The 17,313-nt window shown below is 45.0% G+C and overlaps 1 protein-coding gene across 4 annotated transcripts in view; it reads right to left on the bottom strand.

Annotated features, from left to right (window-relative positions):
* Window positions 1–17,313, bottom strand: part of FRMD4A (FERM domain containing 4A) — a 224,525-nt gene that overhangs the window by 179,120 nt on the left and 28,092 nt on the right. Inside the window, exon 1 of one of the 4 annotated variants that reach the window (XM_086474601.1) lies at window positions 10,549–10,707. The exons of 2 other annotated variants lie outside the window; for them this stretch is intronic. In XM_086474601.1, coding sequence (XP_086330727.1) covers window positions 10,549–10,707 — 159 coding nt within the window. Of the gene's footprint in view, window positions 1–10,548; window positions 10,708–17,313 lie in introns of those variants that run through there. One more of the 4 variants, XM_086474619.1, reaches the window with a different exon arrangement.

Here is a 17,313-nt window from a genome sequence, read left to right as displayed (position 1 = left end):
ATCTGCTTTGTGTATTAACTGTAAGACGAGAGGAATCACAGGAATGAGTTTGTGCTTGTTAAAGCATCCACAGATAAATATGTGATTATTTTTACTATTATAAAGCAGTGTGGCTGGGAATCACGGTTTCCCACTCAGGGCATGGTGGTGGATTACTTCTTGGAGCCAGCGTTTATCACTGCCACTCCATGATGGGTCAAGGCTTAATCACTTCTGGCTCGTTTGGTGTTCACGAGAGGGATTATCCTCATGGCTTATCACTGTGACGTGACTCCTTGGCAAAGTCAACGGCGGGGCTTGAACCTCGGGCTTTCTACTTCAAGACCGCCTAAGTAACCCCTGACGACAAGTGAGTGTAAGCCAGTGGAAGGACAGCATCTGCAGGTTGGGGTGATTCTGAAGCCATGTGCCTTTTGCTGAAGCTGGATAATGAAGACCATAGATGGGAAGGGATTTGGAGAGGAGGTCCCTGCACAAAGGGCTCCTCACCCGTGCTGAGACATCCAGGCGCTGCGGAGTGCGATAACATAAAGAAAAAGCCCCAGGCTGAAGCCCACCCCCACCGGTTGCACAGACGATGGCTGTTTATACTGGCTTCTTTGCAGGAATTCAGTGTTTCAGTCCTGTGCTATATTTAGGCTGCGAAACTAGTGATATTTTTTAGGTCATTGGCCTTTGACACACAAGTGTATTTTCTGAGAGGAAAAATTTCAGCTCTCGACTAAGTGGTGGGAAAATACAACCCCCAGAAATGTTAAATTTTCTAAGACAAGCCAGGGGTTTGGAACTGACAAGGGGAGTTTATAATATAAGTACAGTCTGTTGGCTGAGCCAAATGTTTAAGCAGGCCTGTGTCAGGGACCCTTCATCTGGGCTAGCAGGACTTGGCTGTCTCCGACACTTAGGACATCCTGAATATTTACATTTCAGCTTTTACCATAAGAGGAAGAAGAGCTGTTACGAGCTGATTATCTTGGGACAAAGAGGAAAGAGGTTGTAGATGGGACACAGTCCTTTATTGAAACATATTGTTTGCAAAGCAACATCTGGCATTTAGAAAAATGAAGAAAAAGAAGTCCCACTTCCAGATTCTTGATCTGAGTGTGTTACAGGATCGGGATCCAAAGGGAAAAGACTTCTGTGAAAAAGGCTTGAATGAAAGAATCCCTTTGTAGGAAGTTATGACTGATAAATTACAGGAATGTTTGTGATATGATATAATAGTGGCAATTAAGAGACATTTCAGATGATGAATGCCTGAGAATATGCGATGCAGTGAACTTCCCAGAACATCTCTTTTCTAAGATGAACAGCGCCTCTATTCTCACTTAGAAATTATCCAACCCCTGTGCTTCATATTCCCCTTCCTTCTTCCCTACCTGCTAATCCCAGTGGGTGCTCTGACTTAATTTGTATGGTGCGAACTGCTCCTCGTTTGCAGTCCGGTTTTGCAAAACCCCTGATTGAGGTTTTGCAAAGCCCAGCTCAGCTGCTCGTCCTGCATATTCTCAAAGCTGTTGTCTCAGCTGTGGCTACATACATGAGGACCCACCTGACTCTTGGCTTCTGTGGCTGTGGGGCTCTAAAGAGTATTAAAAAAACATAGGAAAAAAATAAAAAGCTGAGGTCAACCCAAGTACAGCAACTTACAGTAACGTAAAAATTCCCAGCCCTCAAACAGGTCTCTCTTCATCATGAACTGCCTTTTTACTGGTATGGAAATGACCGCACAAACATGTTAAGCCCCTAAGCACACAGGGATTGAGATTGGGCCCCGTGGAAGTGGAGCATAGTGGGTTTGCAAGGACTGTAAACCCCACATTCCTGCCCTCCTGGAGCTTTTTGGGAGTCCCTTGAGTCCCAGCGGCAGGCAGCTCCAGCAGCGCAGTGACCAGTAAAGTTAGAGAGTAATTGCACGCAACGGGGTTTGCAAGTTATGCAATGCTGCAGACATCGGGTGACTCCTGCCAGGTGCCGGACAGACGCTAATCCCCCATTGGGGTGCCAGATGGAAGTTCACAGCGCGGAGGAATTTGACCTTGGATAACTTTTTGTATTTGAGATTTAGCACTGGCTATCATGCGGAGTTCTTCTCCAGGAGTGGGGGATAGGACCAGCCTGAAACCATGCTTTGTCAGCTGTTTTGGAGTCCTCAGTGGACTCACATGGTTAAAAAAAACTGGAAGGAGAGGAAGAGAAAAAAGCAGGGTTTGAAATCCCATGACAATTTCCCTCCAGCTTGGGCCCATAAGCTTCCAATTTAGGAAAACAACAACCCTCCTCTGCTGTGAGCTCACGTGAACACATGCCATGCATAGAAGATTTAAATTAAGAGTGTTATAGATGAATCAAAAATGAGCGGATGCTAGAAATGGCTCTTTATATTTAAACTTCAGAAATAATTCATTTGCAAATGTTGGTAAAAGACTTGCTGTGGCTACTTGCGTGTGTCAAAGGTGCACGGGGTTAACATCCTCCTCAATCCAACCTGGGAGGGATGGAGGGAAGGAAGGACAGGCAGGACACACCATGACTTGAGTGTCTTCTGGTACTGAGACCTGGATGGCATTCAAAGCCTTTGTTCTGTTCTTTTTTTTTTTGCTATCACACGAGAGTCATCTTTCAGGTGTGTAATTTGGGCTTGTTTTCCCCAAAACCTCCCATGCCCAAGAGCAACTGTTTTTCTCTAAACAGTTGGATGCTATCAGTTGGATGTGCAGCTGCTAGAGTGCAGATGATTCATGGCAGCATCTTGGATGTAGCTGCAAACACAGTTAGGGCAGGATTGCATCAATGGCACTCGTCAGCTCCACCTTTGCTCCAGGAGAGCATCTGAAAGAAATGGCAACAATTGCACAAAGCCTTTGGTGGAGCAAAAAAGGCATGTTGCAAACAGAAGGAAAAAGCAGGTTTTTTTCCCGTCTTATTTTACGCAGGAGAAGAAACACATGGAAGCCTGATGGGAGTGGACCTGTTCTGGGGCTACTCTGAGCCATACATTCAGGATGGATTTCTCTTTGAGGGAGAAGGGGTTGAATCAAACAAAAATACTTCAGGCAAAACTCCCTGCTGGTTTCAGTTACTAGAGAGGATCGAATTGTTCACAAATGTCACTCTGGGAAAGGAAAAGCTCTTTACCAAAAGCAGGTTCCTGGCGGCCTGTCTCATTACAGAGCCTGTTGTACCAACGGCAACAGCTGATGCTGGATGATGTGAGCAGTGAGGTTGCTGGGCACCCTGTCCTGATGGCTGCCTACCTTCCTGAGCGCTTCCAGCATTTTCCACCCAGGCTGTGGATGACATATATTTAATCAGAACAACCTAACTTAGCTCCACCTCACAGGACTGTGAGTGTTTATACTTTGGCATCTAGTTGGCTTTAGCAGTCTCAGCTCTTTCTGGTTTCAGAACAAAGGGGTAGGCATCTCCAGAGAGTGACTTGTATCTTCTGCCCAAGACACCAATCTTGGAAAGAACTAGCATAGATGAAATGCCTAATTTTTAATAACTAGAGCAACATGAGATGCATCCTACCTCATGTTTCAAGACACTGAGCAGTAAATAGCTAATCCTAGGAAGGAGCAGTTCAGACCTGGCTTCTGCAAACGTGGGGGATCGAACAGTATTTCCTTTTGCCTTGCTCATAGTTGTATGTATTTCTGTATAAGCAGGGTCAGCTGCTGAGTATCCTCTCAGCTGAGGCAGTCTGCACTCCTTGTGGAGCGCAGAATTTCCACCCCTTGCAGCCAAAAGCAAAGACAAGGTTGGGAATGCCCCAAGTCATTGGTGATGGACTTCAAGAGAGCTCAGCTTTGTAGCAGATTCAAAACCATCCCAGACTAGAAACAATTCAGCATCACTTGTGTTTGCTTCTTGGCTGGTGGCCTATATAAGCTTCATTGGAATTCCTAACCCATTTATTAGTGGGCTAGAATTAACACCATGAAAGACTTTGCCTGTGTTCATAACTGGGGCAGCCAGGCTCCTCTCTCATGAACAGACTAGTGATGGAGACTCAATGTTTCTCACAGGGAAGCAGGTTGCAAAAATCCACATGAGCAAAACAACACCAAGTACACCTCCTCTGTTAAAAGGCTGCTGTATTTCTTGAACAAAAAAATGCTCATCAGACTTGACCACTCAGCCTCCTCCTATCGTCCCTAAAAGTTCTCCTAAAGATGGATAGGAGGGTCAGTGTGGGTTTAAAGTCTACCTCATTTTCTAGCAGAACTGGACAATTTGTTACAGCACGTGGAAAGCATCGCAGTGTTGTGTTTGCAGTTAATTAGTGAGTGCAAGCCCCAGCCTGGTGCAGCTCCATGTTAGCTTTAGCAGGAGGCACAGCAACCCCCAAGATGATTTAACAGTTCAGGTTCAACCACTGCCCAGCAAAACTCTGGTGCCTGTCCCTCCCCTCCAGGAAACTCCTGTGCCTCTTGCCCTGACCCACAGCTGCCTTGGGACAGTAGAAGGAGAGATGAGACCCCCCACAAGCTGCCAAGTGGAGTAGGTGTTTGTGACAGTCCAGGAGGCAAAAGGATCATTGCCCCAAACTTCCCAGGTGTGTAAGCCCTTTGTGCTCCTCTGGTGAGCTCTACCACGACATTTTACCTTGAATCTTTGGCGCTGGGCAAGTCATCCCAAGTAGCCCCCTAGCTTTCCCTGAGACTGGCTGCTATTGCCCTCTTGCCTGTTGTGAGCATGGAGACTAGCCCCGGACAGGCTAACTTGGCATGCCCCGGAGTGGGGATAAGCACTGGTATCTAGGTGGATATTTTGCTGTGTTAATATTTTGACCTCCTCTCCACTGATATCAGTGCTCTGTGGGTCTGTTGTGGGGCTGGTAGCAGCGGCATAGATCTTACCAGATTGTCCCAGCCTTCCCAGCTCTGGAAAGGCAGGGGAAGTCTGTATCAAACACTAAGGGCAATTTTACAGTGTGTTGTAAAAACACCTGGGGAGGGAAACTTATTGAACACCTCTTGTGCTTTCTCCATAGACACCTCAAGTAGAAACAGCTTGACGTTCCTCTATAGGCTGGCTTTTTTTTTTTTTTTTTTTCTGTCTGTCTGGATACATTTTCTGGCAAAGATGAATTTTTAACATTTACGTTTTCTCTCCCCTTCCCTGCCTGTCTAACCCTCTTTGCTTCTGCCTGTAATGAAGATGGGGTGAGAAACTCTGCAAGCCAAAAGCTCCCAAGTGACTTTTGGAAACATGTGAGGCTGATTAGCCCTTTCTGCAGCCCTGGGGCGTTTGGGTGGAGGGTTATTTTCCTCTTTTTTGTGTGATTTGTGTCAGTTGCTGTTGGGTTTTTTTGTTGTTTTGGTTTGTTTTCTTTCTTTTTTTTTTTTTTTTTTTTTAAGGGAAGCAGCTCAAGTCTCATAAATGCTTAAATATGTAGCAATAAAGTTTGAGAAGTCTCCAGGGCAGCTCCAGAGTCTGTGGACTAGCTCAGCAAAGACTGCTGGGGAAAAAGTCACGGTTGCCTCCTACTAAAAGTGGGAATTAGGCGGGCTGCAAGCTTGGAGTGCCCTGACCCGATTACAATACCCAGTGGGATGGCTTTAGGGGGGCCTGAAGCCTCCTGAACACCAGCTGTACTGGGGCATCAACGTGCTCCGACGACAGAGCAGCTGCCAGCATAGAGCACCGCAAGCGTAGCTCTATGGGTGGCATTGTTACCCACATCCACCGTTGTCCTTATGAGCAGAAAATCAACAACCCAGCTGAAAAACCCTCTGCCCAAAACCAGAAGAGAAAGGATCTGGGTTTGCTGACTTAGAGGGAGTCAGAAACAGCTTCAGCTACAACCTGAGACCTGAATAAGGTCCCACGCTCTCTACTTTAGCTAGTTAACTAAAGTGAGTTTTGTTGGCTCTTTTCTCCTGCGCACCCAACACTCCCACATGCCTGATATTCCATTTCCTCAGCCTTCATCATGCTGGAGCTGACTAGATTAATGGGAAATGCTAATGTGTCAGGCCTGAAAGGAAAGCAAAGACCTGGTTGTGTTTGAATTCCACATTAATCTACTTGGTGATGAAGCTATAAATCAAAACCTGGAAGTTTTACCAATCTGAAATGATGTGTTTAACATTTCAGCCCTTTCCTTCCTCCCGCTTGCCCGACATTGATGTGCACAACCTTTTACAGCAGCAGGGCAGGCTTGCAAAATGCTGCTTTTGCTCCTGAATCCCTAATAGTGCTTAGCCACAACAAGATGTCTTCAAGGCAAATAGGGTGAGGAAAGATGCTGAAAGAAGAATGGATTTTCCAAATTGCTTCTTTATGAGGAAGAAGACCATGTTCCTGATAGGGTATGTCTCGGAGCCTGCTGTGAGGTAGGTAACAGCCTGCCTCTTTATAGATGCAGTACCCAGCAAGATGCTAGCAATCCCCCCAAGCACATGGAGGAGAAGCCCTTCAGCTCAAATCCCCAGTACTCATGGCAGCTGGATGAAAACCCGTTAGCACCTCGTTGCCAGCAGTGGGCACTGTTTGGGAAATGCACCTGAGATGCGTCCTCCTTCCTTAATCCCATGACCTATAACTGGATACACGAGGAGCAAAGAGGTGCTGAAGACAACTTTGTGCTTGTGTCTGTAGCCTGAAGCGAGTTGTCTCACTCGTCTCTGCCTCAGTTTCTACAGCAGTAATATAGGCATGATATTACTTAACTGCCTTTCCCAGTACTTTGTGGATAAGCAGCACTGTGTAAAAAGTACACTGCACCACTCTGTGCAGTGTGCGAGGAATTAAATGTCTGTGACTGGTATTACAGCTCCTTGAGAGACTACTCTGCGTCCAGCAGTCTGCCTCCGACTTGGTAGGAGCAGTTGGTGGGATTTTAAACAGACAGACACATAAACACATTTTTACTGAAGATGTAGGTCCTGGCTGCCTAATGTTCTTTGACACTGCACAGACACAGCTGGGAAACTAAAACATTTGTTGATGGCTTTGGAGATCTGGAGACTTGAAGAACAGTGACATATCTTCAGGATGTTAAGATGCAGAACTGACTGCCTATCCCATAATGAACCCCCCCAGCTCTTCTTAAAACATGAGTATTTCGGCAAAAGCAGTCACTGTGTTAGTTCACAAGGCCACTTTTTCAGTAGGTCAGGGCAGTCAGACATCTTCTGGGCATTGGTAAAAATACATCCAACAGCTCTGTGGCATCTCGCACCACTGACTGAAAGCCTCGACTGGAAGTTTGTTATTTTTTAATCTCCTTTTTCAAAGGCATTTTGATCACACAGTCAGAAAGCCACATGGTGGATCACAAAACAAAATTAAAATACAGCAAGTGTTCATCTCAATTAAAATATAGCAATTGGTGAATGTTAACCCCACTGAAAACAGAGCAAGACAAGCAGTTCAGACTGTGCAGGCAAATGTGTCCCTGGGAATCGCAGAAGACTTGCAGGAGGATTTACTTGCTGGGAAGAGAAATGCAGTCTGAGACAGGTGGTGGTACCTTGCTTCAGGGTACCAAAAGCCTCTAGTTCTCAGATGTCCTAAGTACCACAGCATTGCTTAAAGACAATGAGAAATGGAGTTACTCAGCGTCTCTGAGTCAAATCCAGTCTGGAGATCAAGAACCAAGGAACAATTTTTGATTGTTTTAACCTATTTTATAACAACTACTGCTCAGAGTGCAGCCTGAGCAAGCCCAGACTTCTGTCAGTTTGGATTTGAAGACTGAAATCTCAAGTGGTTGGGATCCCATCCTTACCACCACAGCCAGCATTACCCCAAAATTGCTATTCCATCTACCTCTGCTAATGCATTGCTATTGATTACCTGTGCGCCAAGAAAGCAAAGTCTCACTTGTCAGAAATAAGAGGAATTACACTGATTATGTTGATGCCTGCAGTTCCTTTTCTTTTCAAGAAATCATTGCCTGTTGCATTGGCAGTAAATCTGGATTCTACCCTCTGTGCAGTACTAGTTTCAGTTTTATATATTTTGTAGAAGGGAATTACCAAATCCATGGATGTTTTTCAGAGTTTGTGTGGTGGAGACAACAGTCTAGGGAAAGGATAAAAAAAAATTCTCCAAGTCAAGATCATACCCAACCAGCCATAGTCTTGGTTGCTGGTGCAAAGGAGGACCTGAGTCCTCCCCAGTGGCGTGTGCGCTCAGCCAGGAGCCTGGCTGTGTGGTACGCTGCTGTGACAACCCCCAGTTAGGCTCAGCAAGGGTGAGCCAGCAAATGGCTCCAGAAGCACAGATGCACTGAGGTGTTTTTAACTCAAAGTAAAAAGCATAAAGCATACTTTTTGGAGTATGAAAAAGTTTTAATTTTACAAAGTTGACTGATGTTTCTTTTTAGGGCTTTTTTGGTTTTGTAGGACCATGCAGAGGTCCTAGAGCTGATCTGCTTTGTTTTCAAGATGCAGTAGCAACAGGGATTAACATATAGCAGCAACAAAAACTAGTGTGGTTAAGAGCTTATTAGCTCATCTAAATAATAAATAGTGGAAGAAGTCTCTGGGAAGTGATTAAACCATCAGTCCAAGAAATATTACACTAAAATACCCTGTCAGTGTTTAAATTGGAGGATGCTGGCTACTGGAGGAAATGCTGTTAGGATTAATATACATAAGTGCAGAGTTATCTATCAGCTCATGCTGGCCCCTAATCATACTGCTGCTGCTGGCTCTCTGCAGTGATGAGCTATGAGATGCCTTTCCCAAGCAAACCTCTACCCAGCAGCAACTGTTCTTGTACCTGGCCCACCATTTCGGGCCCTTCCCAAAGAACTGGAAGCTCATGGGCATTGACAAATAAAGTGACATGGTCTTACTGAGCTTTTGCAGATGCTTACTGATTCTGTCTGAGAAATGAACAATTATTCAAGTCCACCCTGTCCTGTGAGTGTCAGGCTGCATTGATGCTCATTTGGATGGGAAGGGATGCACCTTTGCTGGTCTCATTTCCCTGGTGACTCTAGCAAAGGGGGACAACATGCCAGGAACATCATATAATGCCATGGGGGACGGCTGAAGATGTGTGTATGTTGTAATGGACAAAGTGCACTTGTGCATGTGCTCGGTGCTTGCAACAGAGTAAACCAATGCTGGGAGTTACCACAGGCAGTAGCATCCCCTGATGCATGGTACGTAGGTCGAGACAGGTTATTCGTAACTGGAATCTGGACACATCTAAAAACAAGCTGCTTAGTTTTTCAGGATGGTTTTACACTTGTGGAGGGTGAGAAGGAGGTTCAGCATTGAGCCTTCTTGCTTCCCCCTCCCCTTTCCCAGGCCCACGTGAGCTAATTGGCTTCAGGTTCAGGGGTTTGTGTTATTGGCTGCAGGCATCTTCTAGAACAAACAAATACGTAAAATAAACATGCCGCCTGTGCCTGCTGAACTCCAAAGACAACCATAAAATTTATTCCTGAAGTCTGCTGAAACCAAAGCATGATTTGGAGCTGGTTCAAAGTTTGTTGAAATTACTGAGTCTTGCCCTGGTCTCCCTCTAAGCAACACACACAATTTCTACAGGCTTTTAATCTGAATTCTTCTGTATAACTTGGCTTCACACATGGAGACTTCCAAAGCACAGGAAAAGCAAAATACCAAGAAAATGGAAATAGCAGAAAACGCCTTTTCCAAATGCAAACACCGATCAGTCAATCCAGCATCCGGCATTAGCCAAATCTGTGAAGTTGATAAATATTGTAATGGGTTTGTCCTCGCAGCAGAGTAAATTTCTACCCTCAGTTGTCTAAGGCTGATTAAAAGAGCAGATGAGCTGGCTACTCGTTGGTTTACAGTGTCATTTCAACCTGGACTCAATATGGACTGGAATGAGTCACTTATTCAAAGTGGCATCCAGTTCTAGCACCTTCTAGTTTATTTAACCCGGTTTAGCCAGTCTCAGAAACACACACAGTTTATTAGAGCTGTATTGTAATACCTCAAGCTGCAAGCAGTTAGCGTAACTCTACAGGGAAGCCAGTCAACCAAGCCCCAAACCTCTCTATACCACATAAAACACACACCAGGTAAAACAAGTTTTAGACAATCAGATGTCTCGGACTTTGCAAGACTAAGCAGTCAGAAGGCATTGCACAAGTAGGGATAAGTAGTGCTACTGCAATTTAAAATCCACCACGTTTGCCCATTTTCCACAGGCTAGGTGTCTTTAAACATTATAAATTATTCTTGTGCAGCCACAAGGAAAGCTTGAGGATGCAGCACAGCTAAGGCTGGCTCTACCTATGAGTGTAAAGCTCAAGAAAAGGGGATATGGCAGAGTGACCCTTAATTTACATACATTTATTCCCCCCCTGCTCTGTGGGAAGGAGAGTTTGGACCTGTGTTCAGCCACAGGAGACGCCACAACCATCCTCAAAACCTGCATTTCTCCTCACAGACCTCCCCTGCCCATGGTGTCTCCTCTGTCCCACTGCCTGTGGTAGGACCCGAAGCGGTTGGTAGGAACAGGACAGGACCCTGTGCCACTCCCCAGGGGATTTCCCCTCTGCAGCACCGGGGTTTCAGGGTCTGGCCTGGTGTTTTGTAACCCTACCTGATAAACGGCTCTGGAAATGCACCATGGCTTCAGCATGAGCTGCAGGACCCTCAGGTTTCCAAAGCGGCAAGTCCTCAGAGCCCGGGATGTCAGGCTCCACACCAGGCTGTCCCAGCTGTAGAGCAGATCCTCAAAGCCAAAGAGCACAGCAGCCATGCCAGCTCCCCGTGTGAAACACCCTGGACTCCCTGCTCGGAGGCAATCAGCTAATCCCAAGGCACCTTATGAACTGCAAGGTTAAAAAGTCACTGCAATTTCCATCAAAGAAGGAGAAGGAAAAGAAAGGAAAAAAAAAACACCCAAAAAACAAAAAACCAAACCACCAAACCAAACCCGACAACAAAAACCAGCAGCCAAAATAAACTGTTTGGGGATGTGTCCTTCTCCCTTCGCACACGCCCTTCAGGATGTGGTTTCTCCCTCTGTGTATCTTCTCAAAGTGAGTTCTGCTGCATGCAGAGATGAGCAGGGAAGAGGTAAAAATACCTCTCCTGACTTAGGAAGGCAGTTGCACATCCCTCGCAAAGGGCTTCTTGGTTACACTGCATCACTTCCCAGCTCTCTGCTGCAGAACCAAGAAGCAAACTCAGATCCAAAGTCATCACTTTGCAAGCTCAGTCCTGGGACTCCATCCAGAGGGAGGAAAAAAGCCGCTTGCTCTCCCTCTGCCAACATTCCCAAGACATTCCAGTATTGGGCTTAACTCTTTCAAATACTCCCGAAGAACAGCTGAGAAGACAGCTTTGCCACATGCAACATTTCATCCTTTTGTTTTGTGTGTCGACTAGCCATTGCACAGTTACACTCCAGTCTTTTTTCCACCCAATTGTCCGTTCTGGAGCTTTTATATGTTTTGGACTCAGAAGGGGACTTAATCTTCACATGAAACTTATGCAACAGTCTGCAAAGCACCTTATTTACCCAAGGGATGCTATCTTGGAAAGTTGCACAGATAAAAAATACCCATTATAAATCAGTCTGATTCAGCTGGCGTAGATGTATTTTTAACCCTTGGTGTGCTTGCATTCTTAAGGGTGGATCTCATCTGAACAAGCCCAGGAGAATGCAATACAGTTCTCACCATCTGAGCTGGACGCCAAAACTCCCTTTTTAGTCTATGGATGCAAAGAATCACTTCTGGCATCCCTTCCTAAAACAAGTGTTGAGAAGAGGTCAGTTCCCTGCCCATTTACCCCCAGGAGCAGCTTGTCTGGGTGGAGACTTCTGTGCTGTCAACATCTATGATGAGGTGGGCTGAGGGGACTGGTCAGGTGAGGGTAAAAATACATTATCAACACAAGGGTTTTGCTATTCATTTAAATCACCACAAAATCCGTGCAGTTAAATTGCAACAGCTTTTCTGACTAAACCCACGAGTGCTCCTTCCACCTCTGGGCTAAAGTTTAGTAACCAGGAGGGGAAACTGAGGTGGAAGTATTTTACCAAAGGCGCAGTGCAAACCAGCGCCCTTGGAGACAGCTGCCTGTCAGTGCTATTTTTCACTCATTTCACTCTCCCTGCAGAGGAATGTGCACAAAAGGGCCGCAGGATTTGGAGGGAGCAGATAGGAGCCAGCTAGGGAGTGCCTCCTTGGAGGCATTTACACTTTTTAGAGAGGTAGACAGGACAACCCCACTTTGAGTTGAAATCAACAGGGACCTGCGATGACTGAGCCACTAAAGCTGCTGGTTTAGCAGAGCTGAGAAGCCACCATCTCCCAAAAGTCTTGATGTCTTCTCTGATTTAACTCCCTGGATGAGCAAGGAGTAGGGATATCCATCACTGGTTGGTTTTCTGCAGGTCTGTCCCACCCTGACCCCATCCATAATTTGATCTTTGAGAACTGGAGGGCACAAAGCAAGCAGTGCGTCACGATACTGGCACAAGGATACTCATCAGTGCATTGACAGGGCAGGTGGAGGGCCAGGAAAACACAGCTGCAAAATCGATGTTCTCAGCCTAATTGCTTCTTCAGGACATCATTTAGAGTGGCATCATAAAATATGGTAATAAAATGAATAATATTTCCTTCAAACTTGTTAAAAGCTATTCATTCTGAAAAGTGTAGTTTTCTTTCCCCCTCTATCTCACCCTGCCTATCTGTTTGCTTAGTGTCCAGCCTTTGCTGCTGGTGTCCCTATGCTCATCATCTCTCAGTGATTTCTTTGCCTACCTGTAAACTGAGTAACACACTGCCTCTGTTAGCAGTGATGTAGACAAGGGACCAGGAACATCTCCATTATAGAGACTCATTTGGAGGAAAGGTATTTTTTTTTATTTAACTTGACAATATTTGCTCCAGGCTACAGCTGGGTGTATAAGATCTCTGCCTGGGAGCACAAGAGAGGAGAAGAAAGAAATGTGTTTGACAAAGGAAAACAGAGGGGGGGAAAAGAAACCAAACCATAGCAAGTGATTGCACTGGGATGTGACCTAACCCCTTTGGTATTCTGCAAAGGGGGAAAGGAAGGGAAATGGAGGATATGCTGTAGTTTTAAAATTAGCTACTCCACATGTGCATCTAGTCTTTCCATATGCTCGAAAGGAGACTTTCGGCCCGCCGTCCCAACTCGGTAATTACTCAACAGATGAGGGAAGCTCTGAAGGAGCCTTTTCACTTGGCTGATGACATAATCAGACTTTCTGAAAACAATTCTCCTACGTATTTATTTAACTGATAGACTGGAGCAGTCTCCTCGGGAGTCACTTGAGTCTATAGGAGGTCCAGTGAGTATTTCAGTGTGTAGATTTACCTTCATGATTAGAGCAGATTGTTTGGTTTCCTGCAGAGGTTTTCCTGCTGATTAGACACATACTATTTTTTGAGGGGGTAAAAGCTGCCTGAATACAGATTACCCATCCCACCTTGCAGCTTCCGAGGGAATTGCAACTGCGGATGTTTCTCAGGCAAAGGCAGACTGTCCTCTTCAGAGCCAGGAAATACACCACCAAAGGTGCTCTTTCCCAGGGAGACACCACAGAAGGTGCTCTCACTTATCCAAAAAGGCCAGGAGAGGTAATTGCTGCAGGGAATGGCAGAAAAGAGGAGAAAAAATTCCTGAGAATGAGCAACTTGGCTCTTCGGCTGGTGTACACTTTGAGTCATTTCTGTAAAATCATCTTAAATTTCTATAAAACATGCTGAACTTCACCTACACTAAGGTCAATTAGGAAAAAAAAAAGCCCTTTGTACTCTACATACGTCTGTAGACATTTGCAGGTCTTTTCAACACAGCCTCTCTAATTATGCACTGATTATTTCCCGCTGTTTCTGAGAAAATGTCAAGCAAAACATTTACTATGAAACCTCCCACGTTTTACTGACAGTCCAAAGGCTGTTACTAGGGTATAAAAATAGCTCCTTATTTCCATGAAAAAAAAAGAAAAAAAAAAAACCTAAACCCTTTGGGCTGCTGCTTTGTTTTACAGGGCTGTCAGAGAGGTTTGAAGGCTAATCCAACCCCAGCTCCTCCTTACCACAGACCCTACAAATCATTGCTGTGCACTGATGTAGGTAGACGCTGCCTGCACCAGGAGCTCGAGAGACGGGTCCATGTTTTGCCTTTAGGCAGATTGTATATTCTGGCCTTGAAAGGAGGAGTTTAGCATCTCTTTCCAGCACGCTCTCGAGTAAAACTCTACCCACAGCTTTCCAATGGGTGTGGATATATTTGTGCGAGTTGAAAGACAGACGTGCCTGGTGGAGAGCAGTTTCTTTTGAGCTTGCTGTAGACATACCAGAAACATCCTGCTTCTGTTCAACACATGGCCACAATGGCCCCTGCAGCTCCAGCCCAACGTGGTCTTCTAGGTCTTTTTTCAAATCCGTTACACTTTTTGATCTTTATTTCTCTATAATGTTAAGAGGATTAATGTTGTTAGATCTTTGTGGCTAAAGTTCCTTTTCATGTTTCAGCTTCACACTTTCTTATGTTGGAGATGTTTTTTGGAGATGTTTAACTAGTCGCATTTTCCTCCTTGTGCCTTAATGGAACATTGTTTTCTTGGCTGATATGATGGGAACAGTTAGAGATGACCCACTGCCAAGTGATCAAACACATGAAGAAGGAGCCACCCCTCTTCCTCCATGTGTGTCCCCACAGAGCCATGACCCTCGGTGGGGACTTACAGAAATGGCATTCCTCTTGTAACTGCCCTGAAATACAAACTCTGCCAAGAGTTCCAAGTGGATATTGGGCACCAAATCCATTGGAGGACTTGAGACTCTGAGTGCCCTATTCCCACCCCAACCAGGGTGGTCTCATCCCTCATTTGAGCTTCTCTGTCTTTCCCCTGACAAATGGCCTGACTGCCATCCAAGGAGGAACTGTGGTTTCGATGTGTTCGATGGGAGCTTCCCAGAGTGTGAGGACTGGATACTATTAACTTTATTTCTTGTACCTTTGGCAGGTTTTGTACCTTGTTTGTATAAGGACAGATTTGAGGGAAGGGTTTTAAAAGGATCTGGGAATGGCATTTGAGTTGAAGAAGTAAATCCTCAGATTTTGAGGGCTATATTATACAACATACATGTTCTAGGCAAAGAAAACTCGCCAGAATTTAAAAAGAGTGAAAGCAAAGTATGCATATCCATACTGGGTCTGCTGAGAGCTGTAATCATTTTGGATTGCTAAAAGATCATGACCTCAGTCCAGCTGGGCCACAAGACCTGGACAACGATCATGCTTGAACCTTCGCAGATGTATAGAGGAGGCACCAACACCCCTAGTTCACCTCTCTGGAACTGCAGGTCAAGAAGCTGTACTTGGAGGGATCTCCGCAAGGATCTGCTGCCCCATGTAAATGTGATGACTGTGCCTGCACCACTTCAATTACCTTCTAACTCTCACCCATCACGTGCTACCAAAACCACAGATATAAACAGCTTCCACCCCTCATCCCCTGGTCTGCCATTACCGAGAGACCTACAACCCCTCTGCAGAGAAAATTCAAGAAACTGATGAACATCATGAGTCAGAAATCCTGGCCAATTTCCTCAAGATGTTCTCACGAGTCCATATGGCCTAAAATGTTCCATAATGAAAGGAACTGCTGCTTCACAGCAATAACTGAATGAAAATTTACTATTCCAGTCAACCAACTTGATCATAACATTTCTAAAGCTCTTTGAAAATGTAAAGTGCTCTGGTAGTGCTAAGTATTATCGTTATGTGAACAGCAGCTCCTTCTGTCTAAGGCTCTATGTGCCCTCACTTTAGAGAGGTTTTTATTGACTGACACAGGAGAGTATGTCATATTCTCAAATCACACGCATTTCATTTCCTAAAGTAAGCTGTGTTAGCGATTTAACAAGGTTTTAAAGTAGGTGAATCCTATAAAGCTGGGTTTGTACTTGTCCCTAATATTCCACCAGCTAAAGTGATTTTCACTTCTACTACTCAGAAACGTGAAAGAGATTGTGCAGAGATTTGCTATTCAATCCTCTTTCTCTGCTAACGCTGCAGTGAATGAGTCTGCAGGAGGGGATGTAGGTCAGGACAACGTATTAAGTAAATAGTGCAGAAAGCCGCAGAAAGTGAATGGCGAGATCTTAAATACGATTATTCACTTTGGAAACCCAAGCTTATGATTAACTCTGATCCCACTGGGGACTGTAACTCCTGTGACCAGGGTGTCCAGTCAAAGCAGCATACACTTGCACATGCCCGTCACCACAAGGTTTATCATCACGCTGCTCTTTGGTGTTACGTGCAGAAACGCTCGGGAGAATTATTTTTTGGCCAGAAGAAAACAGAAAAAAAATTGCAGCCTGCTTAGGAGGCAGGTATGAACAGAGGGCAATGTAAAGCTCATTCAGCAGCTGAGCTGTTTTCCTTCCATGTTTTTCACGTGTGTCTAAAATAGCCTCTGGCAAGGTTCGGGGCTGAAGCAATACAAACCTGAGACAAACCTGCGTTTGTGCCTATCAGGTGGACACTAAGTGTCAGACTGGAGATTGAACACACCTGACTGTACACAGAAGGAGTTATGCATTTGTTCAGTTATACTTTTCCTGCTTCAAGATTTTGCGTATTCCTTTGGCAACTGGAGCAAGCATTTCTCTTTATGAGAGGTTCCCCAGTACCCCTGTGTTCACATCATTTTGAGTTAAACATTTAGCTTGTGCTTCCCACCCCTTATCAGAAGACGATGGCCAAGTTGTCAAAATGGCCTTGGCTGTGGGCTGTGGTTTGGAGGACACATTGCTTCACATTGCAGGTGTCTCTAAACTGGCACTGTTTGCCTGGGAGAGATGACAAATCTGGTGGCTCATAAAAAGCCCGTCTGCAGTTTTGCCCTATGGCAAGATGGTTAATTTAATGAAGGGCAGCCTTGCTGCCTATGCAAAAAAAAGCCCACATACAGCACAAATGGCCCATTTCAGCAGAACATTTTCTTACAACTTATCCTGCAGATATATTTAAGTAGTCTGTCTGATTCAGACCCAGTGGTAACACTCACTGCATTCAATGACTAATACAAAGTCCTTTCTGTTCACAGACAAGAGCTAAACATTTCATTAAAAAGGAGGAGGGCAAAGGGAACATATTTTAGAAAATCAATAGTCCAGATTTCTCATGTTTGATCTCTTTGCTCCTGCCTAAGTTAAAACCCATATATTTAATTTATTCTGAAGCTCCTTGTGATCATTGCAAATAAATACTTGTCTTGGTGGTTAGGATGCAACTGTCACTGGACAGAGAGAAAAGATACAATAAAAACAGGTCGAATACGACCTTCAGAGTAGAAATGAGGAGGGAT

Source organism: Leptosomus discolor, chromosome 1, assembly GCF_034619465.1.
Source record: "Leptosomus discolor isolate bLepDis1 chromosome 1, bLepDis1.hap2, whole genome shotgun sequence".
Classification (NCBI taxonomy): Eukaryota; Metazoa; Chordata; class Aves; order Leptosomiformes; family Leptosomidae; genus Leptosomus; species Leptosomus discolor.
The sequence above is the reverse complement of the archived record's forward strand: the minus strand, read 5'-3'. Positions and strand labels throughout refer to the sequence as shown.